The sequence below is a fragment of the Guyanagaster necrorhizus genome (genome assembly GCF_019112545.1).
Source record: "Guyanagaster necrorhizus MCA 3950 unplaced genomic scaffold BT62scaffold_25, whole genome shotgun sequence".
NCBI lineage: Eukaryota > Fungi > Basidiomycota > Agaricomycetes > Agaricales > Physalacriaceae > Guyanagaster > Guyanagaster necrorhizus.
In genome coordinates, this window is record NW_025064904.1 from 185,702 (window position 1) to 207,876 (window position 22,175).

The 22,175-nt window shown below is 48.5% G+C and overlaps 10 protein-coding genes across 10 annotated transcripts; 7 read left to right on the plus strand and 3 right to left on the minus strand.

The window, feature by feature from the left end:
• Nucleotides 1-18: 18 nt before the first annotated feature.
• On the plus strand, nt 19-1,016 carry BT62DRAFT_922146 (uncharacterized protein; the record flags this gene model as incomplete). The annotated part of the gene is made up of 3 exons (XM_043184383.1): nt 19-311; nt 340-521; nt 619-1,016. The coding sequence occupies 3 exons, from the start codon at nt 19-21 to the stop codon at nt 1,014-1,016; spliced, it is 873 nt and encodes a 290-aa protein (XP_043036515.1).
• Nucleotides 1,017-1,268: 252 nt separating this feature from the next.
• Nucleotides 1,269-1,818, plus strand: BT62DRAFT_1009618 (uncharacterized protein; the record flags this gene model as incomplete). Its single annotated transcript, XM_043177575.1, has 3 exons — nt 1,269-1,350; nt 1,398-1,641; nt 1,680-1,818. The coding sequence occupies 3 exons, from the start codon at nt 1,269-1,271 to the stop codon at nt 1,816-1,818; spliced, it is 465 nt and encodes a 154-aa protein (XP_043036516.1).
• A 381-nt stretch (nt 1,819-2,199) lies between these two features.
• On the minus strand, nt 2,200-2,917 carry BT62DRAFT_345622 (GINS complex, Psf1 component). The gene is made up of 2 exons (XM_043180581.1): nt 2,282-2,917; nt 2,200-2,230 (listed from the first exon to the last, which is right to left on the minus strand). Exon 1 carries the CDS (start codon nt 2,885-2,887, stop codon nt 2,282-2,284), a length of 606 nt encoding a protein of 201 aa, XP_043036517.1. The 5' UTR covers nt 2,888-2,917; the 3' UTR covers nt 2,200-2,230.
• Nucleotides 2,918-2,931: 14 nt separating this feature from the next.
• On the plus strand, nt 2,932-4,158 carry BT62DRAFT_953897 (uncharacterized protein). Its single transcript, XM_043188282.1, has 5 exons — nt 2,932-3,154; nt 3,201-3,296; nt 3,354-3,452; nt 3,511-3,930; nt 3,987-4,158. The coding sequence occupies exons 1-5, from the start codon at nt 2,951-2,953 to the stop codon at nt 4,113-4,115; spliced, it is 948 nt and encodes a 315-aa protein (XP_043036518.1). The 5' UTR covers nt 2,932-2,950; the 3' UTR covers nt 4,116-4,158.
• A 170-nt stretch (nt 4,159-4,328) lies between these two features.
• Nucleotides 4,329-7,907, plus strand: BT62DRAFT_345687 (uncharacterized protein). The gene is made up of 17 exons (XM_043180582.1): nt 4,329-4,462; nt 4,529-4,719; nt 4,795-4,974; nt 5,028-5,138; nt 5,188-5,208; nt 5,257-5,349; nt 5,398-5,498; nt 5,551-5,667; nt 5,714-5,738; nt 5,787-6,158; nt 6,220-6,534; nt 6,585-6,708; nt 6,760-6,860; nt 6,908-7,003; nt 7,058-7,432; nt 7,482-7,547; nt 7,598-7,907. The coding sequence occupies exons 1-17, from the start codon at nt 4,447-4,449 to the stop codon at nt 7,763-7,765; spliced, it is 2,472 nt and encodes an 823-aa protein (XP_043036519.1). The 5' UTR covers nt 4,329-4,446; the 3' UTR covers nt 7,766-7,907.
• Nucleotides 7,908-8,985: 1,078 nt separating this feature from the next.
• Nucleotides 8,986-10,497, plus strand: BT62DRAFT_935342 (ATPase, V0 complex, subunit D). Its single transcript, XM_043186913.1, has 5 exons — nt 8,986-9,086; nt 9,149-9,248; nt 9,297-9,468; nt 9,517-9,695; nt 9,746-10,497. Exons 1-5 carry the CDS (start codon nt 9,066-9,068, stop codon nt 10,339-10,341), a joined length of 1,068 nt encoding a protein of 355 aa, XP_043036520.1. The 5' UTR covers nt 8,986-9,065; the 3' UTR covers nt 10,342-10,497.
• Nucleotides 10,318-12,119, minus strand: BT62DRAFT_935343 (uncharacterized protein). Its single transcript, XM_043186914.1, has 4 exons — nt 11,653-12,119; nt 11,213-11,599; nt 10,679-11,158; nt 10,318-10,613 (listed from the first exon to the last, which is right to left on the minus strand). Exons 1-4 carry the CDS (start codon nt 11,819-11,821, stop codon nt 10,552-10,554), a joined length of 1,098 nt encoding a protein of 365 aa, XP_043036521.1. The 5' UTR covers nt 11,822-12,119; the 3' UTR covers nt 10,318-10,551.
• A 30-nt stretch (nt 12,120-12,149) lies between these two features.
• On the minus strand, nt 12,150-14,728 carry BT62DRAFT_1078756 (uncharacterized protein). The gene is made up of 7 exons (XM_043179419.1): nt 13,892-14,728; nt 13,778-13,837; nt 13,449-13,728; nt 13,071-13,388; nt 12,836-13,019; nt 12,634-12,785; nt 12,150-12,583 (listed from the first exon to the last, which is right to left on the minus strand). The coding sequence occupies exons 1-7, from the start codon at nt 14,533-14,535 to the stop codon at nt 12,317-12,319; spliced, it is 1,905 nt and encodes a 634-aa protein (XP_043036522.1). The 5' UTR covers nt 14,536-14,728; the 3' UTR covers nt 12,150-12,316.
• Nucleotides 14,729-14,787: 59 nt separating this feature from the next.
• Nucleotides 14,788-17,703, plus strand: BT62DRAFT_345775 (uncharacterized protein). Its single transcript, XM_043180583.1, has 2 exons — nt 14,788-16,602; nt 16,653-17,703. The coding sequence occupies exons 1-2, from the start codon at nt 14,853-14,855 to the stop codon at nt 17,552-17,554; spliced, it is 2,652 nt and encodes an 883-aa protein (XP_043036523.1). The 5' UTR covers nt 14,788-14,852; the 3' UTR covers nt 17,555-17,703.
• Nucleotides 17,613-22,143, plus strand: BT62DRAFT_953909 (P-loop containing nucleoside triphosphate hydrolase protein). The gene is made up of 13 exons (XM_043188283.1): nt 17,613-17,977; nt 18,032-18,094; nt 18,145-18,194; nt 18,243-18,642; nt 18,695-19,286; nt 19,337-19,671; nt 19,726-20,116; nt 20,171-20,338; nt 20,389-20,561; nt 20,617-21,345; nt 21,402-21,515; nt 21,573-21,813; nt 21,865-22,143. Exons 1-13 carry the CDS (start codon nt 17,795-17,797, stop codon nt 22,029-22,031), a joined length of 3,606 nt encoding a protein of 1,201 aa, XP_043036524.1. The 5' UTR covers nt 17,613-17,794; the 3' UTR covers nt 22,032-22,143.
• The last annotated feature ends 32 nt before the right edge of the window (nt 22,144-22,175 follow it).

Consider the following 22,175-nt stretch of genomic DNA (forward strand, 5'->3'; position numbering starts at 1 on the left):
GGATGCTCCGTAGACGCGATGTGGGCGTGCACAAAAGTCGTTATCAGCAGTCAATCAGATAAGATAATCCATTATCTTGGTACTATCAATTCGAATTTTCTCGGTTACTTCGCGAAAATTGTTCCTGTGGGATCCGAGAACGATGACTACTATGGACGAGAACAAGTTGAGCTGTCCGCCAAATGTCAGACCTTCCCCGCTAGCCAAGAGGCCAAGAGAAAGGGAAGAAAGAAAGGGAAAACGATAGAGGACAGGAGGACAGGCACAGCTGACATCAAGTTGGACGTTATCGATGCCACCTCTGCTCTATCGTCAAAAATTTGTGGACATTGTCTGCAGCATGACTGGAAAATCATATCGTATTTTCGTGGCTTGGCCTGAGAACGTGGTTCCAACTGACCTGTGGCAGACAAAGATGGTTTATCTTCTGGATGCCAATGCGTACTTTCGGATGGCAGTGGAGACAGTGATGCACAGTCGGCTCTACGGCATTATCATAGGCGTTGGATATCCTGAACCAGGTCCTCTCAGTCCGCGTCGTAACGAAGATCTTACACCGCCCTCTTCGTCTTACACGCCACCCATACCGCTACCCGAGACCTTGCATGGGGGGTACAGCGCGTTTCCTGGCGTTCATACAGACACAAGCTGCATCTGCCGTCGATGATCTGTTGCAGAAGCAATGCCCACATCATATAAGCAAACTTCCAAGAGGTTTTGTGGGCCATTCCTACGGTGGACTGCTTTATTCGACACCTTCTGCCCGATCAGTCCATCGATATGGTGGAATGACCGGCATCATGCAAGAAGTAGAAGAGTGTTGTGCGAGGGAGATTGAGCCTCTGTACAAGCTGAGAATGCTTTTCTCATATGGGGAGTACGAACAATCACCTCCACATGTCACTGACCAACATGTGGATGATCGCAATCAGAGGCATGCGCGTCGACGGGCAATGAAGGAAAATGTGATGGAGGTGTACAAGCGGTTCCAGGAGAAGGACGGATTGTTTTCCTAGGCGTGTATCCACGAGTCTGGGGGAGAGACACACGGAACTGTAGCAGGAGCCGGATTGGTGAGAGCGCTGCATTTCGTCCTGGATCCGGAAAATATAAACTTCGGGTGATGGGTTTGTCAGTCCTTACCGCATCGCCCCTAGGAGCAGGTTGATATCTGGTAGTAATTGTATAACGTTGGACTCGTCGAGGTTATCAGGGAGGACCTACACAACCGTAAAGCCGGCTCCTGGCATCATTGCTGGTCCTCGTTCATGACCAGTCCGCACGAGGCCGAGTATTGTCATCCATTAGACCAGGATGCGAATCGGATCAGTGTGAGATCCATCTTCCAAAGTCAGAAATGGTTTATTACCAGCACCCGGCCTCATTGAGACCTTCAGGAACGGTCGGGCCCGTAACGCAGCTAGGGCTAAGTGGTTGGAACCTTCGCGACCATGTGATCAGCGCGTGTCTACAACTAGAAAACTATCCTCCCCCATGGTCGGCTGAAAGTCGCCTGCATTTGATAGAATCGATTCGAAAAAGTACAGTACGTCTGTGTAGACCGCGTTCATCCCCCGCATCCGAGTCCATGTCCTTCTCCGGGATCGACCAATGTATTTCGCCCTATCTGCGAATCCTGAAGTCGAAGGCACTGGTTATTGACTGAATTGCTAAAATAGCGTCATGCAAGTTGGAACCATCCCTGGCGTCAAAAACAAGCTATGCCGCTCTCAACGGCTCGCATTGTCACCCGTATTTCGGGGTTCGGTCATATGCAACTCCACGTCTCGATGTGATGAGGTACCACCGGGTACCTAACCGCCCTCATCGTCCAAATCATCTCAACTCGGAAGATAGCACAAGGTTATGATGATCAGCATATCATACACTCGGTGATGTCTTCCACCCGAGAATTTACCGATGTGGTGCGGGGCAGCGTAGGCGGGATAGATGAAGTGGGTTGAAACAGGTTCCGCAGACAGACTATATGCGTGTCATGATGTGGATATTTTTTCAGGATAGCAATCAGATGTATCATGTTACGATTCCAGACGAAGATTGAGTATTCGAGGTCACCCACAAAGCGTCATCAGATGGCGATGGTGGACACGGAGCGGAGTGGGGCTCGGGCATGTCAAGGGAGAAGGTTCTGTGGCCAGGTTAAATAAATATCAGTCGACATACGTGAAAAGCATGACACATACTCGGAAACAGAGCATTACGCTGTCACCTAAAGATGAGCTGAGTATTTTTTTATTCGGTAGTTAGAAGGATAACCGACCTATGAAACCTCCTCTAAGTACCCTTGAACGATGAGGTGTTCGATGTCTGCCCTCCGGACCATAAATCGTTGATCCTTTTGGAAATCGATGCTGCCTTGCTCTGTCTGGATAACCCCGCAGTCCCTCACGACGTGCACAAGGACTAAAAGGTCCTTGGGCGGATTTGTGATTCCGGCCATGATGTCGAGCTCGTATGAAAATTCTCCTCGAAACTCCATGACGGTGCTGTTATACTGACGTAAATAGTCGACTTCATGAGGAGAAAGTTTGCCCCGGATATCGGAGTTGGATAGAATGTGAGGGAGTGCCCCGCCCACTGCCCAGTACATGTCTTTAAGGTGGTCGAGACGATGGGTGTGATATGCCAATAGACAGCGCTTGTTACGACTGATTGCAGTCTGATAGATAAGCAGAGCAGGGGGCAAATTGTCGGGATCGGCCTCGATAGCGAGTGTTTGGGCAGCCTTTTCGAGGTCGCGCTGTTCGCGTATGATAGAGCGAACGAGGGAATCGTTGTACTTGAGCAAGTTGTCGGTCTGCGTCGAGCGACGTGACTCTGTGACGAGCTGGGTGGCGAGGTCGCCAAATTGGCGCGTGTCGTTCATGGTGGTAGAAGTGAAAGAATATACGGTCACGTTATACTCTCTCCATTTTGCACTACCACCACCATGACATTGACTCTCCGGTACATCGGCAACTTTCGGTGTCTACCACTCTCAAGACGATGCCTGTCCACTGTCGAAGCTGGCATCGAGCGACCTGATCAGTATTGTGCCGACTTGGTCCGCAAAAAGGACTACGAATCTTTTCTTGTGTCGCCTTTCTACCCGACAGAACTGCGGCCCGCCTATTTTGCCCTTAAAGCCTTTTCTGTGGGTGTACATAGGTTCCCAGATAATATACGCTTAGTTCTGGTAGGTGGAGTTGGCAACGGTGCAGGACAACGTCTCGAATCCCATGATTGGCCAAATGCGAATGCAGTTTTGGCGGGATGCTATCAAAAGTTTCTCTGATGTGCGTCTCTTGGCTCTGTTTCCGAGGCTGGAACTTTGGTTGAGGTCACCGTTGCAGGGCAGTCCTCCCCGGCATCCAATTGCTCTGGCCTTGTATGATGCTTGCCAAAGGGCGCACCTACCTGCATACCACCTCAAACGTATAATTGACGCGCGTGTAAGGCCTCTGTACTTTGTGCTGATTATACTCACTCTGAGTCAGTTCCCATTCCAAGGAAGCTGAGCTGTATACTTCGGTCCACCTAACAACCGATTCTCTGACGGCCCATGCGGAGGCGACCTCTTCCACACTGTTGTATCTTCTGCTTTCGCTATTTTCGGCCTCCTCCTCATCTACTCTGTCACATGCCGCGTCTCACCTGGGCATCTCCCAAACCCTCGCCACGCTCTTACGAGCACTCCCCTTCCATGCCGCAAACAGTAGGATGATCATACCAGCAGAGATCACTGCAAAGCACGGGGTCGTACAGGAGGATGTGTTTCGCAAGGGTGGCGATGCACGGGGTATCGAGGATGCGGTGTTTGAGCTGGCTACTTTAGCCAATGACCATCTCCAGACTGCCCGAGGCGTGTTCAAGGACAACGAATTTGAAGGTAAAGTCCCCCGGGCGGTGATGCCGGTCTTTATGGCAGGAGTATGCTCACTTTAAATTTTTCTTCGATCTAAGCGGAATGCTTATTTTTTGCACAGACACCTGTCGCGAACATCCTCGGTCGGCTCGAGATGGCAAACTTTAACGCTTTTGAACCAAGACTGCAAGTGAAAGACTGGAAACTACCATGGAGAGTATGGAAAAGCTACTTTGTCCGAATGTTTTGAATAGATTCAACTCTGAGAATATCGCGAGAAAGGAAAAATGAAGGACATTGAATGCGATTGAAGAAGATGTATTTGAATTCAATGTTTCTTTCAATCAGGAAACGCCAGTTCCTTCTATATGTCATGGCCGGTCCGGGGGTAGGTCACCCAGATTTGGCATCTGTAACAGTACTACCGTCGGATCGGAGTTGCTGCACCAATTTGCTCTCTTGACTTTTACCACGACTCTATTCCTTCCTTGTCATCATCTTCAGCAGCGAGCTCAGCGTTTCTCTTCCCCTCATTCCTTTAAAGACGCCTGAGCCGACGACTTTAAGCTCTTTCTCTCGATATGGAACGTCTCTGTGGTCAGTGCGACAGACCGCCTCCATGCTACAACCCGTGTCTCATGATGTTTATGCTTTTTCTGGCAGACGATGTCCTTCAGCTAATATTCTTCGAGCTCACTGACCCAGGCTCTCTTACCATGGTCTCCAAACGTTTCTACCAGTTCTCTCAAGTCCCTTACGTCCGGGCCCATTACTTCCTTACCCGCTATGGCCCAACCCAGGCCATGTTTCAAGCCCTCGGTCGAGGGAAAATTCTCACAGAGAGTGTTCTTGACGTGCGTTTGATCCTCTTCCGTCGGTTTTCAGGCAACTGATGCCTTCATCATTATACCTGTGATTACCTACGTTAGATTTTGATGACCAGCGGTGCACACCTCTCGCGATATCTAATACAGGTTGCCTTCCATCACTACTTCCATACTCGGTCGCACTTCATCAAAACACCCTGGGTGCGGACCGTCCCTCTCTCGGTATTCACGTATTTTCTGAAGCTGGCGGCGGATACGTACGGTGATATACCTCGAGGCAAGGTACGGCGCTCCCCATTTGCAGTCCTATCATTGGACTTTGATCTTCTTGGCAGTCGGAAGACGATGGTACCATATTCACATGGTTTCTCCAAGAAAGTCGGTTCCCACCGCAAGCACGACGAGTTAATTGGGAGACTGTACGGGATATTCTCGACAAGTACAATGTATGTGTCCCCCATCCTCATTCCCTAGGCTCTACTGACTCGTTTCAAGTTCATCCCCTTCTCTCACAAGGTAACCATCATGGCTCGATAATCGCTCATTCTTTCTCACCGATAATAGGACCCTCTGATGGCCCAGTTTCCGTTGGCACTGGCATTAGAGCCACGCTTGCTCCCCTATGCGGTATCTAATGGTTTCTTCATGGACAGCAAGGTTTGATATATTGTCCCGTCCCTTGATGGTGTAGTAACAAGTTTGCAGTACCGAAATTTCATTTTCCGAAAGATGTTCGAAAAAGTGTCGGGGAGGAGCGTTGATGATGTTGTAAATAACGTCAAAGAGCTTTGCAGGCTTGATCTCACGTATGTTCACGCGTCCTGACATTTTTTATGCTTTATCCAATGATTTATATAGGATGTATATGAGCCGCACAGTAGCCGCAGAGGTATGTATGGAGGCGAAGTACAATGCTCATGGCTACGCGGCTTTGAAGCAGCTAAACAAATCAGGGAACTTACTCTTTGATCTTTCGTGCGTCCGTGTCTATGAATTACTTGCAAGCATTGACTTCTTCAAGGACTCTTGTCGAGGACCTTTTGAAAGTATGACACAGCCTTGTGATTTATATTGTCCACTTAATGTCTTTTTAGCTCTTTCTGAAAACCTCGTCAATAACATTGCCGCAGACTCAAGAGGCTCTTCAACATCTCTACGCCGATTTCCCTTCTTCTGATCCTGTTGTTCGGCTGGTCATGCTTATGACGGTCTTCACTCCTGGAGACTCCCGGGTGAATACCGCCACCATCCAAGAACGCCTTGACACTCTGAAGATTGGTGTGTTGACCAAGACGGACCTGCACAATCTCCTAATAAACCCCTACACGGAAAAGTATCAAGGACTGATAGAGTACATGGGCAAGGAAATGATTTCAGAGGTGACCGGGCAGAAAGGAATGACCGCCGCAGAGGTAAAAGACATTGTCCATGAAGTTACCGGTCGATGTATGGAGATTGAAAGCAAGGTGCGCCGACTTTAGAATCTAGATTTTGGCAGCATTTTGTGATGCACGTACCTGACACCAGGGCAAGATGTTGAAGAAGCTCTATGAGGAATTTTCTTGTGTCCGTGGCGCCATCATAAAGTCGGCTCTGGGTACTCACCAACTGCACTTGGCCGATCTGCCTGTCGGCTGTTCGCGCTACCACGCTAGACTCTGCCGGTCTTACTTCAGGACTAATGACGACAATGAATACTTCTGGAACGGTCGTCCGAATCGCAAGGTTATTCCACGCGAAACTCATGGCAAGGGATGCTCTTCTTCTGAGTTGGCATCAGCTAGTTCCGCGGAAGAGGTTGACCGTGAAATGGTCTCTCCGCGTCAGGTTCTTGTGCGTCTTGCACGTCCTTACATGTATTGCATGAATAAGTTTAACTGATACGTCCCCAGGGTCAAATTGGGCAAGAACCTTTGTCGGCTATGATCCGACAAGATGAGTTGACCCCAGCAAGGTCGCGCCGAAGAATGATCTTTGACGCGATACCTGTCACCCCTCCTACATATATCCCTCATGGTAGGTCTGAAAACTGCTCAAGTACCTAAGATACTCATCAATTTTCTCCAGACCAAATGCATGTTGCTAAATGGATTAAAGCTGAATTCGGTCCCAGAAGCAGCGTAACGGCCGTTTTTATGACTCACGCCATTATTAACGAAAATTCAGTGGTATGTGTAATACCTCTTCCTCTTTAGCGTTGCTAACACCTTTGTAGATTCTTAACGACTACCTACTTGTTGCCGGACGTGCTCAACGGGTACCGATAACGCTCAAACACTTCCAAATACTCGCCCGCCTACAAAGAGCACCCGTGAGTTGACTTCATCAACTCGGTATCGTAACTCTTCTGATCAATTGACACCAGTGTAATCAACTATACCGTGAAATAGAGTCGGGTGCAGAGTTCTTCTTGAACGAGGACGAATACATACCCAAGTCCGACCATGCACGGAAGCTTTACACTAAGGTTGAAGTGAAAAAGGAGTCTTCGCCGGCCAATATCCCTGTCAGTTCAGTGACACAAGAACATGACGCGACCTCTGGGTCTCCTCGTGGGAGGAAAAGACCCCGTAGGAGTACGGCGATCACAGTTCGATCTTACTTTGTTCCCGGCTCAGACGACGAGGCCATTGCTGTTGAAGATGACGAAGACTACGATATGAAAATGAAGCAAGCGGAGGAGAACCTGCGCCTGTGGGTGAAGCATTTGGCCGAGCTGTTGAAGACGGAACAAGCCAAGGTCTGTATTAGCTGAAATTTGCGTGGAGATAGCTTATGGAGCCTCACAGCATCAAGAGCAGAAGAAGAAGCTCATGAAGGAGGCCGGACCCGGGGCAAGGGTCCGTGTGTATAAGGTCTGTTGTTGCCTCGAGCCACTATCATTGATACTGATTTGTCGTGCCAGAATGAGTTTTTCAGATCTCTGTCGACACATCTACGTCTGTTACGCAAGATTGACGAAGACAAGCGCAAAGGACTTGATTATATGACGGATCACGGTCCTAGTGACGTGGATGACGAGGATTATTATCGCCAGACTTCAAGGTCTAAGAGACGCAAAACCTCAAAGTAACGATTTTTCTAGTTCCTTGTATCATTGCATTGCATTAACCATTCATGATACTTATATATCCACTCATAATATTATATATCCACTCCTCATCATGCTCATAGGGCCTCTTCATCAATATCACACTTTTATCTTACTGTAATATTCGTATTTAATTATTTACATGCACCGTAGTCATAAGACGGATCGGTAATTGATATCACGGTCTCCCTGTTTGGGTCTGTCCTCCTCACGGAGATCAATCTCTTTGTGCAGATCCTTGTTTTTGACGCTGAACGCTCGTTTTCTATTCTCCTTGGACATCTACAGCCACAGGTATGCTGTTGCTGCAATGGCGAAAAGGAGGTAACAAATAGAATTGATATGAGGCTTGCGGTAGTTGTGTGATGCGAAGTCTGGCCGGTAAATAAACGCTAAAACACTCATCAATGGACGCCAGAATAAATATACACATCGAGATCATCGGCTCACCCTGCTACCGCGCCCAGGTCGCCGATGGTTATTTGCATGGCCACTGTTATGGCGCGTTTCGTTTGGCCTGAAACGTTCTCCCCAGGCTAGCTGGAAAAAAAGATCCATCAAGTTCACTTGTTTTGCGATCTTGCCTCAGAAAGAGTGCGTTGCCTGTATATACTCCGGCTGCTGCAAAATGCACGCCGGTGTATTGACCGCCAGTTGAATTTGGAGCGTGAGGCGTGTCACTTGAATACAGTCAAGTGATAGCGACTTAGGAGTTTTTGCGGTGAGTAAAATGACGCAGCCTGTACACATGTGCAAGTGTGTGATGACCGGAGTACATCCAGAATGATGTTATCACATCAGTATCATGTCCTGATGAAAAAAAAAAGATTTGCGCACCAATGATGGCCACAATCGCTGATGCGATGATGAACGGTGCTCGGAGATTGTATCTGGAGGACAATCATATAGTTATCCAGATGGACATACTCGCAGGGGTGTTCGGTGGTACTGTCATGCTGTAGTAATATCTGATATCAGAAACATCGAGAAAATCTTCCAATGCCAGCTCGCGAAACCGAGACTAATAATGATGGTTGGCTATCATCAATGCAGTAACTTGGCAAGACATCTATGCCATCATGGACTTGGCATGAAGAGGCTGAGGGTGTGGTGTATAGGACCATGGAACAAGATTACATAACCCCAAACAAGGTGATCACGGATGACTTGTTTTGAACGTAAAACCACTTGAAACGTTCCCACCTGAATCGGCTTTATCGTGGGAAGAACCTGCCTTTCTGAAGCGTCTCGTAAGAACACAGGTTGGCCTTGTATGACATCCATGGAGGCCTTATTTTTCAACGTACAGCGTCCATTTTCTGTATTTTGTTTTCCAAAAGCTCAACTTACACAGCTCTATTGCAGGTCGACAGTGGTTTCCTTGAAGGCACAGTCCGGGGGTACAGGGCCGGCATCCTCACCCAAAGCCATTACGCCAACCTGACTCAATGTGAGACGTTGGAAGGTAAGCTGCGCTGCTGTCTGGATATTTCGATATTCATGGTTCTCCAAGACTTCCGAACGCAGCTGGCCGCGACCGACTACGGCAACTTTCTGGCTAATGAGCCCCTACCGATTTCCACCTCGACCATCACCGACAAGGCAACTCAGATTCTTGTGGACCAGTTCAATTACCTCAGAACAAATGCTGTAGAGCCTCTGAGTAAATTTCTGGACTACATCACGTTAGTGCGCTGTCCTCTTCGTGCTTCGCGCGTTCTCATAGACGTCAGGTATGCGTACATGATCGACAATGTTGTACTTCTCATCACTGGAACGTTGCACGAACGGGACACACACGAGCTTTTGGAGCGTTGTCATCCCTTGGGGGTGTTTGATACAATGCCCGCTCTCTGTGTGGCGACAAATGTGGAGGAACTTTACCAGAGTGTCCTAGTTGAAACTCCCCTCGGTGAGCTCTTACAACTTTCTCAGCGAAACAGCACTTCATAGTCAAAATAGCGCCGTATTTCCGTGACTGTTTATCTGCCTCTGACCTCGATGACCTCAATATCGAAATCATCCGTAACACGGTCTATAAGGCCTACCTCGAGGACTTCTACACCTTTTGTTCAACCCTCGGCTCACCCACATCCGACGTCATGCAACGCATTCTATCTTTTGAAGCAGATCGCCGAACGGTCAATATCACCATCAACTCTTTCAACACGGAACTCAGCAAGGAGCAGCGCGCCAAGCTCTTCCCTGCGATTGGCCGACTCTTCCCAGAAGGCAATAACCAGCTTGCGAAAGCAGATGACATTGACCAGGTTCGACAGGTCTGCGAAAGCGTGTCGGAGTACCGGTCGTTCTTCGCTGAATCCTCACATTTGGACGGCAACGGCGATGACTTGAGTGCAGTGTCACAGTTGGAGGATCGCTTCTTCAACACCGAAGTGCATCTCAACAAGCTTGCGTTCCTTCAACAGTTCCAGTATGGAATCTTCTATGCCTATATGAAATTGAAGGAGCAGGAGATTCGGAATCTGACATGGATAGCGGAGTGCATAGCACAAGATGCAAGGGATAGGATGCAGGACTTTATACCCATCTTCTGATAGGATTTCGTCTGCTATCAAATAATACTGAACTTTCATTACTTGCGATAGCTAAGTCTAGGTAGCTAGCCAGAATGAACCGGAAAGCAAATGAGAAACTCGGAGTGCTATAAATACAAAAACTGATACAGATGTGATACAAACCAATGATACAACAAGTAGATGAAAAGGAAAGAGTTTTATATGTTAGAACAACCAACATCTGGATTGTCAAGGTAGCGCCTTCTGGTCTCGCATTTGGTACGCTTCGATAATGGGCTGATGCTTCGCGTCTGGACAGACCGGGAGATCAAATCAGAACACACGGCCACCTTCGACATGACAGTAAGATCCTTACCAAGGTGAGGATTGTAATTCCTGCCGATGACGACAGCAGCTGCCCGAGTACGGCGTCGTTGATATGTTCGCTTCTTGAAGATGTACAAGAAGAGAGCAAAGATCGTGACAAAAACGACACCTCCGACGACACTTCCGGCAATAGCACCCACGTTTGTCGTCTTTGATGAAGAAGTGGTGGATACCGGTGAGTCAGAAAGAGACGGCATGGAATCAATGCTCTCAAACGACGCATTATAAGTGATGAAATCAATTCCAATTTGCCGCAAATTCAGTACGAACGTAACGTTCACAACGAGGGTATGCAAACCATCAGGCACATTGACACTGAACAGCTGCGCCATCGGGATAGGTTGATTGGTGCCATTAGCCGAAGACACCGATGTAGTCGCTTTCTCCGCGTCCACGCTGTACGAAATCACGATACTACCGTCGGTGTCGGTCGTATTGCTGATGATGCCGTACACCGCAACGGATGATCCTGTTCCGATAAAACTGAGGTTAGACACACGAGACGCAGAGAAAAGCTATGTACCATAGAAACGAAACGATAATGAGTCCCCAGCAGTGTTACTCCAGTGAGCGGTGCTCTGATATGTGCCAGTAGAATAGTCGAACTTGGTGGGATAGAAGGCTACATTGGACCAATTGCCAGAGAATGTTATGTCAGGGTCATAATCATCGACGATGACAGTGCGCCCTTTCATCTGCGTCGATGAACCTGCTTGGACGGTCAAATAGTCAAAAGCAGGGTGTAGCTCTTCGTGGCCGATGGCATAAATAACAGTGTGTTCCCCATCGTGCAGGAGGCCGGAGGTGTATATGCCATTGCCATACTCAATGAGTGCACCGGCAGAGTCCATGTTCACCGTATAATTCTGCCCATACTCCGTGTTGGGGGAGAATATGTACACCTTGGTACCTGCACACAAGATCGGGTGAGATAACGCCTGGCAACATGAAGGACATAGCCACCATTAAACTTGTACTGGAACCAACCATCTGCACAGTTCGTGCTGGCTATTGATGTCCAGGTATCGTGGAAGTACGAATTAGTGACCCTCTGATGCGTCGATGCACACAGGTACCCGATAGCGCTGTCACTATCGTCCACGATATAGGTGACATTGCTGGATACAGACATGATTGACTCGGTGGGAACTATCCTGTAGATAACCTACCACCAAATATTCTGGTGACATCATGTCCCGTGCTCCCAGGTGGTACACTCGCAAGGTTCGCTGCTTAAGGCTCACTCTCACCATGTCTGCGAAGATAATAAATCTTGAATCTCGAGAACCGAGAGTTGCCGAGGTATCACCAGATAAGTGAGATCCCAACTGGTAGGGTGTCTTCTAACCGATGGAGAGGTGTTTACTCCATGACGAACAGTCGCCACAAAGTCGAACATCCTGGATGAAAAAATAGAAGGGGCATTCAGGTCGAGAAGGTAGGCGCCAGAATTCGAAATACAGCAGTCCGACCTTCGCAGACAAGCCCCGATCACCATACTAGTACATATACATTGATTGGCAGACCGAAAGCTACTAATACATGTTCTATGACCAAGAAACGACGTTCAGTATCAAGATTTCCAACGTTCCCGACGTTTCGGGAAACTTATATACTGAGAATTTTTCTACTCAGCGCTTGCGCTGGCAACAAAAGCGTTAAAGTTATATGTCTGTGGGCTGCCTTGGAAGGTAAAGCTGTCGGCGCTCAGCTCAACCACAGTCTGGTTGTCTCTGACAATTGACCCTTTCATGGTATCACCGGCGCTGATAGGAACAGAGAGCTTGCTTAGACCGGCAGGAACATCAAATGTTTGTGACGAAGAATCTGAAGTGCTCAGCGTCACAGATGACGGAGCAGTGGTGAGGACGACAGCCCACACATAATCTTGGAACTAAAGATAACATGAGTACCTGAGGAGATAGAAATGCGCAAGATGCGCACCAGTTGGTAATTGGTGGGCTGGGGTACAGAATCAGGTGCCTCTGCAGCAGCTGGATGAGGTCGCGACCACATGTAGATCTGGTCCTTCTCGATCGTCGGGTAAGTTCCAGTCTTGAAGGCGGAGGCATAATATGCAGTCAACCCCAACCATGCTGTAAGGTATTCAATATTGCAAGTTGTAACGGGTTACACTCAAACATACCTGTGTGGTTCATACCGTCCGTCCACGCTTCACTGTTAGGTTGAGCACCCTTAATGGGCCCAATGTAATGAGATTCGCCGTAATCGTTCCAAGTGTTTATCTCTGCGATGCTGATAGAATCCCTAGATTCGATCAAGGACTCCCAGCGCCGGGAGTATAGGTGATCATCAGATAGGTAGACGAACTAGATAAAAAGTAAGGAAATTGAACGGACACAAACATTTACAGCACTGACATTTTTGTTGTAACTATCGGGACCATAGTGTGTGAAGAACCAAGGAGAGACAGCAGCTATGTATGCAAGCTCTGAACTGGACTCATCTCGAGAGGATAGTCCCTCTGAAAGGGCTGCCAATCCTTCAAGATGTTGTTGATCTGTTTCCGTCGAGCCAATGAACTGACTGAACACCGATTCGATGGTGGATGTCGCCGAAACCACAGTAGCTACAATCAGGGAGGCGTTGCCTGTACTCTCGCTGGCAGTAGAACTTGTATTCGCCAAGATCGCATCAGCAACAGACGTCGTCAAATCAACAGGCCAGCCAGAATTCCACTATAAGAGTACAGGTGAGTAATGGGTAGCGGGTATATGAAAATTTGGAGGTTAACTGACATTATAATCTCCGTCCATGACATCTTTGTAATCCGAGAAGGTCGATGGGTCCACGAAGAAGGACGGAACAAAAAAGATCTGGCCTTGAAGGTCGGAATGTTGAACAAACTGAGACTTCCAACCCTCTGCAACGCTGCTCTGGCCGAACGTGCAAGTTTCTCCGGAGAATGTGGAGACTAATGCACGGGAATCATACATGAGCTGATTACTATGCGTAAGATACGTCTGAACCCATGATCGTATCGACTGGGCATTATCGGCCGTTGCACACGCCAAGGACCTACGGAAAGGGTGAGGAAACGCATCGAGGACAATTATTATGTACATACGTCATGTCAAGAGAAAGGAACAGCTTGAAATCCAAACCTGACTGCTGCGCAGCTTCGTATCTAATTGGTGGAATTAGATTGGAGAAGACGGCGACTTCAGTGAAACACACGTACGCAGCAGCAACTTGATCTTTTTGAAAATCGTCGATGCCAACGTTCAGGGCAAAGCCATCAATTCCAGATGCAGAAGCGAGAGATATGTCTACTGCCCAATCATCGGACGTGTATGGGTACGTGTTGCCAACCATATGATGCGCTACGACAAATTTTCTTGTGGAGTTGTCAGATGAAGAGGCAGTTGCAGTTGAAGACGAGGAAGTGAGTGTTGCAGTATTGACATCTGAAACCGGAGTGGTTGACGAAGCTACTTCCATCGCCGACGAAGAAATAGTCGTAACGGTATTAGATGCTGTTGAAACGAGAACCGTCGACGAGGCAGTTAGAGGTGCAGTCGAAGAACTGAGTGCTGCGCTGTCTGTACTATCAGAAGCTGTCGAAACGGAAAGCGTCGATGAAGCCGCTGAGGATGAAGATGGTCTTATTATACATGACGATGCAGACGCAGCGACGGATACAGACGAGGCGGGCGTCAAGATAGAGCTAGCTACCGACAAGGAAATAGTGGAAGAAGGGGATTGTCGAATTCGAAGTTTTCTGTTTCTGCCTTGGTGGAAGTGCGCCCGTCTGAAAGGAATGGCAAGGGCATTAGCGAACGTGATGAAGATCAGAAGCCGGAGAACGAATGTGAAGAACAGCATCTTTGAAAGAATGTGGGTGACTGGCGCAGCCGAATGTCGAGGAGGAGATGATGGTAGTAAAAAAGAAAGAAGAGAGGGAAATCCGGAGGGAATAAGTAGGAGAACAATACGTACTGAGGTCCGAATAATGGCTTCGCATGGTCCCCGACGCGTCAGTTCCTTTTGACAATGGTTACAATAGTCGACAATTACGCGGCTGACTCAGCAGCGTTGATAGAGCGCGGAGGCAAGCAGACGCAAATATTATAAATCGCGTGTGATGGGTTGTGTAGCGCGCGGACCGGCGCGTTTTTGAATTTCGTCCCACCGGCGCGCATATGTATCGCCAACCGTCAAAGACACTTTTGACAATGACTGGGCCCATTACGCCGTCGCTGTCTCCCCCACAGTCCCCTTCGTTCTTTTCTGCACAATGGCGAACTCCAGGTTCGGTGCCACTGCAAAAGCGCCGCCGTCTGTCTACACCGGGACGGGCTACTTCGTCTTCAGTGCAAGACCAGCCTATCGGTTTTGACCAGGCAAAGGCCGAGTCTGAGAAGCGCCTGCTGGACGCATGGGATCGGCTTGCAGAACGCTACTCTCGGAGAATCGACGAAGACGACATTGTGGACCTCGTCACAGGCGATGTGATCAAAGATAGAGGGGTCCTAAGATCCATGGAACGGTGGGAAGTTGGACGATTCGCCGATGAAGATGGGGAAAACGATGATAGGATGGCTGGAGAGGAAGAGGACGTCCTTGAGGAAGAGAGCACAGACGAGCTGGATTGTCTTGGTGATTCTGTTGAAGAGGCTGATCTTTCACTTCTGGGGCGATCTGTGGTACCTTCCCAAGCTATCGATCCTGATGATCCTGATGATGCAGAGCTTTTAAGGGAATTTTCAGAGGCAGAGAGGCGTCGGAAGGAGACATGCGGCAGCGAGGAAGAGGATGTGCATACGACTGACGAAGCAGACCACCGTACGGACGGTGATGATGAGACGGAAGGCGAAATACGGGTTCTGGAGAGCGTGCCACATATACCGAATCAAGATCACGCCTCGGACTCTGACGATGATTTCTGTCCATGGGGCGAAGATGTCGTTTTGCAAGTAGAAATGACAGAAATCAAGGATGTCGAGCCCGATGTCGTCCCTGTACTTCCATCTTCTACCCCTACTGCCCCACCTTCTCCAAGTAAACCCTATAAGGCTTTGCGCAAATCTATGTCTCCTGCAAAACCAACCAAAAAACTGCCTCCTCCTCCTCAGCTTCAAACACCTCCTCGATCGTCTTCGTCTGTTCCACCTGCTGAGGTCGAGGACGTTAAAATCCCATCTCCGTCCCATTCATTTACACCGGCGCTTCCTGAGCCCAAACGGCCCGTTTCGCGTCCAAGAACGCGTTCGAGTGGACCCGTACCTAGATCACTCAAATCCTGGACCCCTTTCCGCGTCCAAGACTCCGAGACGCCACCTCCTCGTTTAGACTTATCTAAGATGAGTGGAGGAAGCAAGCGCCCTTCCGCGATAAAGGCATCGAAGAAGGCAAAGTTACAGGCGGGGGTCGCAGAAATTCACCAACTGCAACCTGCAGTGCCGAAGAGACCTCTTAAAGCAGAGGTTGTCATTGTCAAGCGGTCACGGTCACAATCTCGGGCGAGGGAAGTTCAAGTAGAGAGAGAGAAAAGGACAGAAAGGGAGAAACAAATACCCCAAGGAAAGGGGAAATCAGTGTCAACTCCAGAGAACGTCGAGGAAAAGAAGGCGCCTCAACGAAGCAAGGTTCATAATTTGGACCTCAGTTACGATAGCGATGATTCTGATGTAGAGAGTGATACATCTCTTCCAAGCTCTCCGTTGAAGAGCAAGGGTAAGGCAGTCACTTTTCCCACAAGCCGAAGGCGAAGTCAAGCTCCCTGGAAGAGGACCGAAGACTTAGTATCAGTAGACGAAGGTGGAACACGAAAGCGCAAACGGGTTTCAGATGTACACGTTGATCCTGGTCCTTCGAAGCCTGACATTTCCTCGCGATATTCTAGACCTGCTACTCCTACTCCGGTCAGTGATCGTGAATCGTCTGTGGAAGGTGGGTTCGTATACTTTAGCCTTCTTATCGTTCCTTATCTATTCCCGTAGAAATCGAGAGGCCTCCTAAGCAAAACATTACACCGAAGCAACGGTCCAAGACGAAGCGCAAGTCACCTGAATCAGAAAACGAGATATATTCATTCAATCGGGATTTACCAGATGCCACACCTCGACGGTCGCAGAGTTATTTTAACCCTCTGCCTCCGTCTGAACATTATTATCCATACTCTCCCGCCTACCCGCCAAGGGAACATGGACATTACGTGCCTTTGTATGACCCTCGAGCGCAGTACATCATTTCTCATGCGATGCATCAACTCTCTGCTTTGGCCGGCTCTTGGCCAGGGGTTGAGCATCACCCGCCGCCGCCAGTACCTCCACCATATACACCCAGACGTCATCACGGCTTTTCCAGCTCTGCGTCCAGTTCCATGTACAATACGCCCACTCAACGCATGCATCCTTACCCTTACGAGTATGACCCCAATCTATCAAGTGGCACTCTACCGCCACCATCGCCTGATGTGCAATCGTCACCGGCCCCCGAGAGAGTACAGGCTTCCAACCGGGCGGGCTCCTTGGTGGCAAGAAGTCGGTCAAGAGGAAGGCGCGTATCGTTTCGGATCGAGGAGGAGGCGGACATAGTAGAGTTGGATTCTAGACAAGTGTCATCATCACCGAGTGTGCGCAAGCGGAAAGACGAGTGTCACTCTGTCAGGCAGGACAAGGGGAAAGGGAAAGAGATCCTTCAATTCGAGGAGGTGATTGATGATTCAGAGTCTGAACCGGAGCCCATAGAAGAGCCGATTAAAAGGGGGCGTTCAGTAGGGAGAGCGCAGACGCCCGCACCGCAAAGGCCTTCCACAATCCCCTCCGAACCTTTCAGGAGGGGAAGAAGTCTTTCCGCAAGGCCCATAGACTCTAGGTCAAAGTCCAAGAGGATTCGTTAATTTATTATTGTTATATCTGATTGTATTTTGTACTTTAGTAGCTTATCAGTGGGTCTAAGTATTTCAGCGCGGACATCTTTTTTTCTAGCTGGTACCGAGTTTCTGAAGTTTGACAAATCAGGAATTTGCCGGAATCCGGATCGACAGCTGCGGCTAAGGTTAGGGTTAATTTTTTTGTATCAGACTACGTTCTCTCTCGGCTTCGATTAGGTAGTGATCAGCAATCACCACCTCCCAGGCATGGGACCTGCTCCGCGAGAGCGGCATAACGCAAAATCAAGACAATCTACTGCTGGGTCAAGGAAGAAGGGGAAACGAAAGCATCGGGACGAGGCTGAAACTGGCGATGCCAATGCCTTAATTCACGTGCCCAAGACCAACGAAGAGAGGGAGCTCACACGACGGGAGAAATTGAAGCAGGAGGTCAGGCAATACTCGATTATTCAAATTCTTTCAACGTTCTCATTTCTCAAATAGCTCATTGCTGAAGGCGACAGCAAATGGAATAGCAAGAAAAAGAAGCGTCTGGAAAAATACATTGTTCGTTTGAGTTGCTTGGACTTTTTCTCTCTTAATTACGGCAACCACAGGACAAGAAATTAAAGAAGGAAGAGCGGGTTCAGATTTTGGAAAAACTATCGTGCGTGAAGGCTTCGTCTCAGTCGCATTGTGCTTCATGTTTTTTTAGCCAGAGTCAGGCTCAGATCACGAGCACACTACACCTGCAATCTTCTTCTACACTTGGAACTGGAAAGGCGTCGACCCATCGCGAACGCTTAGACAAGCTAGAGGATATCGAGGTCCGCAAGGCACTTGACGGTCGAGCCGGGAAACGTAAACGAAACGACGAATACATGGTAAGAAATGCGGACGAAGACGAAGACGATGACACCGAACTTTACTCTGGGCGTGATGGCCCTTCGGAAGATGAAGAGGTTGCTGAAGTCAAGATAATGGACGTCGTTCACACCGAAGCTTCTGTTCAGCCCGTCGCATCTACGTCTACAGCAGTTGGTAGCGCCCTACAGCGGAATCCGGATGGCAGTGTTATTGCTCCTAGAATTCGTCCAAAGCGACATAAAACAAAGGTAAAAATATCTGTCTCGCTTCGTCATGGACTGACCCAGTGCTTGTGACCAGTCGACTTCCCGTAGTTGGGAGAAATCGAAAGCATTTGCGAAAGAAGACGATTCTGACACGTCATTTGACAGCTCCGACTCTGAAAATGATACCTCGGAAGAGGAGGATACATCGGAAAAGAACATGGCACCGTCCCCGCCCAAGCGAAGCCTTGGTTTCAAAGATTGGGCTATGAAACAACTCGGCACCGCCAAGGGATATAGTACTGCCGAGCAGAACACATCGCTAGCACCCATGGAACCTGGGCCACCACCAAACAAGAAACGAAAACTATACAAAGATTCTGGGCCGACGGGGATGCGTGGACCCTTGGGCGAAGACCTTTCACTTCCCGATACTTCTTTCGCACAGAAACTAAAAACTCCAAGTGAAAGTTCCGCCACTATAACGAAACCCACACCTATATCTATAACGCGTCCTACAGACGTTGAAGAAGCTAGACTTCTCCTTCCCATTGTCTCTGAAGAGCAACCAATCATGGAGGCGATTTTGTTGAACCCCGTGGTTATCATATGTGGTGAAACTGGCAGTGGTAAGACGACTCAAGTTCCACAGTTTCTCTATGAAGCCGGTTTTGGTACGCCTGATAGTGGTATGTCCTTCACGATAGCTTGCCCGTATAAATCTTGACCGATCATTCAGAAAATCCGGGGATGATTGGGATTACACAACCGCGGCGAGTGGCTGCTATGTCGATGGCCTCACGAGTTGCACATGAATTATCTTTAACGTCATCTCGAGTCTCGTACCAAATTCGGTACGACGCAACGGTTTCTCCTTCCACTTCCATCAAATTCATGACGGATGGTGTCCTACTACGAGAGCTGGCAACTGACTTTTTACTCAACAAATATTCTGTCATCATTATCGATGAGGCACACGAACGGAGCATGAATACTGACATCCTTATCGGCGTATTAAGTCGTGTTCTCAAACTGCGAGAGCAGCTATGGAAGGAGGGTAAAGAAGGTGCCAAGGTGGTTGTTGTCAGCCGTAATTACGTACCTCTTTGCTGAATTTCCTTTGTACAGCCGTTGAGACTGATAATTATGTCTGCTACACTCCGTGTAAGTGACTTCGCAGAAAACAAGACCTTGTTTCCAAAACCTCCACCTGTGATAAATGTGGCGGCTCGCCAACATCCTGTGACTATTCATTTCAACCGTCGAACTGTGGCCGATTATGTGACGGAGGCTATTAAAAAGACCACAAAAATTCATACTCGTCTGCCTCCTGGTGGTATTCTAATCTTTTTAACGGGCCAAAATGAGATACAAGGGGTGTGCCGCAAGTTGGAGAATCGATTTGGGCAAAGAGTACTTCAAGAGAAGCGCAGGAGGCGAGATGCACTGCAGGCCAAGTTGCAAAACCCCATGGATCTAGAGGACAGTCAGGATATTCGCACAGTTGGGCCAGCTCTAGGTATGAGGCACGTCTCCCTCTTGATAACTTTCTTCTGACGAAATTCTTTTCTAGCTGACGTTGAAGCTGAAGATTTGGATCTGGGCAATCCCTCTAAGAATGACGAAGATCTTGCCATTGATGTTGATACTGCGGATATGGAAGAGGATCCGGATGCATTGGATACTGACGAGGAAGATGAGTTGGGAGAGGAACTGGGGGTCGAGTTTAATGACAATGATAGTAAGTATGTGCTGTTTTCTCTTCAGGCTCCGTTTGACACTATGTTACAGTGCCGATGCATGTGGTTCCTCTCTATTCACTTTTAGCCAGCGATAAGCAGATGAAAGTCTTTGAACCGCCGCCACCTGGGACTCGTCTTGTTGTCGTTTCAACCAACGTGGCAGAAACGTCGTTAACCATTCCTGGAATTCGATATGTCGTAGATTGTGGACGTGCAAAGCAAGTAGGTTGGCAATTTGGGACTCACAACCGAGATAAAGGTTTGACTTCCTGTGTAGCGTCGATATGATGTCGCCAGTGGCATACAGTCTTTTCAGATTAGTTGGATATCGAAGGCTTCTGCAGCTCAGCGCTCAGGACGAGCTGGACGCACAGGTCCGGGACACTGTTATCGACTACACTCGTCGGCCCTTTTCGAGCACTATTTCGACCCCTTCTCTCAGCCCGAGATACTTCAAATGCCTATCGAAGGTGTAGTACTACAAATGAAAACGATGCATATCGACGCAGTGATCAATTTTCCCTTTCCGACACCACCCGAACGACAAACACTTCAAAAGGCCGAGAAGATTCTCACTCACCTCGCCGCTCTGAAGAATGGAGAGGTCACCAACTTGGGTCGCACCATGTCGCTATTTCCTCTGTCTCCGAGGTTCGCGAGGATGTTGGTAGGTGGTCAACAACAGCAATGTATGCCCTACGTCATTGCTATCGTTTCTGCTCTTTCTGTTGGTGATCCGTTCCTCCGCAACGAGGGCCTTGCGATGAAGGAAGATGGTGGTATTGACGGAGACGATAATAACGATCTTGGTCATCTGAAGAGCGAAAGCGTGAAAGTCAAAGAGGCTCTCCGCCTGCGTCGAAAAGCCTTCTTTCAGTCCCAGCAGACGCACTCCTCTCTAGGGACGGGAACAAGCGACATGTTCCGTGTGCTTTCTGTCGTTGGCGCCTATGAATACGCAGGCGGTGGCTTGAAGTTCTGCGGCGAGCATTTCGTTCGACCGAAGGTGAGCAAGGCCTTCGAAGTTGTACTCTTACCGTGGATTGACAAAATGTACCGAAGGCTATGGAAGAAATACACAAGCTTAGGGCTCAAATCGGTAACATCGTTCAAACCAACTTTCCCGGTGTAAAGGCTGGTTTTGAGCCTAATCTACGTCCCCCCAACAATCTTCAGGTACGTCGCATCGTTCTCTTTTACTTTATTATGCGATATTGATGTTTATTCATTAAGATCAAAGTGCTCCGGCAATTACTTGCTGCTGGATTTATTGATCAAGTTGCAGTAAGGAAGGACCGGGTCGAAAAGGTGTCCTCTGGAACACAGTACGCGTCTTCTAAGGGCGTGCCCTACAAAGTGATCGGAATATCAGAAGATGTTTTCATACATCCTTCATCTGTGCTAGCTTCCAAATCCCCACCGGAGTATGTCGTCTTCAACGAAGTTGTTCGCACCTCTCGTATTTGGATTAAAGGTGTGCGGAAACCATAGCAGCTTTCTCTGACGTATGCTCAACTCGCTTCAGGAGTTACTATTGTCAATCCGGTCTGGCTAGCATCACTGGGGAAGGGATCTCTTTGTACTTTCTCCAAGCCGGTGAAGAATAACGTTGGAAATATGATGGTCATCCCGCGATTTGGACCAGAGGCTTGGGAACTCCCTGCCATCAAAGCCGACTTAGTACTATCATAGCACATCATATCATGGGAACTAGGACAGAGCCCAGTCATTCTTAGCACGCCTGTATTTGTTACATTAGTTTTTGTTTTGAGAATTTACACGAAAAATCGGTGCAGACAAAAGGCTAGTGTCGCGACCGACCTTGTTCGCGTTTTT

Bases quoted from the DNA above. Each gene is read 5' to 3' on its own strand.
- BT62DRAFT_1078756 (XM_043179419.1), bottom strand. From the start codon at position 14,535: ATGCTGTTCTTCACATTCGTTCTCCGGCTTCTGATCTTCATCACGTTC. The intron at 13,389-13,448 runs GTCAGTTAACCT...GTACTCTTATAG, and splicing joins TCATGGACGGAGATTATAAT to TGGAATTCTGGCTGGCCTGT. The intron at 13,020-13,070 runs GTCAGTGCTGTA...CTTTTTATCTAG, and splicing joins CCGATAGTTACAACAAAAAT to TTCGTCTACCTATCTGATGA.
- BT62DRAFT_345687 (XM_043180582.1), top strand. The intron at 5,350-5,397 runs GTTTGATATATT...ACAAGTTTGCAG, and splicing joins GTTTCTTCATGGACAGCAAG to TACCGAAATTTCATTTTCCG. The intron at 5,739-5,786 runs GTATGACACAGC...ATGTCTTTTTAG, and splicing joins TTGTCGAGGACCTTTTGAAA to CTCTTTCTGAAAACCTCGTC.
- BT62DRAFT_345775 (XM_043180583.1), top strand. From the start codon at position 14,853: ATGTATCGCCAACCGTCAAAGACACTTTTGACAATGACTGGGCCCATT. The intron at 16,603-16,652 runs GTGGGTTCGTAT...CTATTCCCGTAG, and splicing joins TCGTGAATCGTCTGTGGAAG to AAATCGAGAGGCCTCCTAAG.
- BT62DRAFT_953909 (XM_043188283.1), top strand. From the start codon at position 17,795: ATGGGACCTGCTCCGCGAGAGCGGCATAACGCAAAATCAAGACAATCT. The intron at 20,117-20,170 runs GTATGAGGCACG...ATTCTTTTCTAG, and splicing joins CACAGTTGGGCCAGCTCTAG to CTGACGTTGAAGCTGAAGAT. The intron at 20,562-20,616 runs GTAGGTTGGCAA...CTTCCTGTGTAG, and splicing joins ATTGTGGACGTGCAAAGCAA to CGTCGATATGATGTCGCCAG.
- BT62DRAFT_935342 (XM_043186913.1), top strand. From the start codon at position 9,066: ATGGAGGCCTTATTTTTCAAC. The intron at 9,249-9,296 runs GTAAGCTGCGCT...TGGTTCTCCAAG, and splicing joins TCAATGTGAGACGTTGGAAG to ACTTCCGAACGCAGCTGGCC. The intron at 9,469-9,516 runs GTTAGTGCGCTG...CATAGACGTCAG, and splicing joins AAATTTCTGGACTACATCAC to GTATGCGTACATGATCGACA.
- BT62DRAFT_345622 (XM_043180581.1), bottom strand. From the start codon at position 2,887: ATGAACGACACGCGCCAATTTGGCGACCTCGCCACCCAGCTCGTCACA.
- BT62DRAFT_953897 (XM_043188282.1), top strand. From the start codon at position 2,951: ATGACATTGACTCTCCGGTACATCGGCAACTTTCGGTGTCTACCACTC. The intron at 3,155-3,200 runs GTGGGTGTACAT...TAGTTCTGGTAG, and splicing joins TTGCCCTTAAAGCCTTTTCT to GTGGAGTTGGCAACGGTGCA. The intron at 3,453-3,510 runs GTAAGGCCTCTG...TCCCATTCCAAG, and splicing joins AACGTATAATTGACGCGCGT to GAAGCTGAGCTGTATACTTC.
- BT62DRAFT_935343 (XM_043186914.1), bottom strand. From the start codon at position 11,821: ATGTCTGTATCCAGCAATGTCACCTATATCGTGGACGATAGTGACAGC. The intron at 11,600-11,652 runs GTGGCTATGTCC...TCTTGTGTGCAG, and splicing joins GTTCCAGTACAAGTTTAATG to GTACCAAGGTGTACATATTC. The intron at 11,159-11,212 runs GTACATAGCTTT...TTATCGGAACAG, and splicing joins ATTATCGTTTCGTTTCTATG to GATCATCCGTTGCGGTGTAC.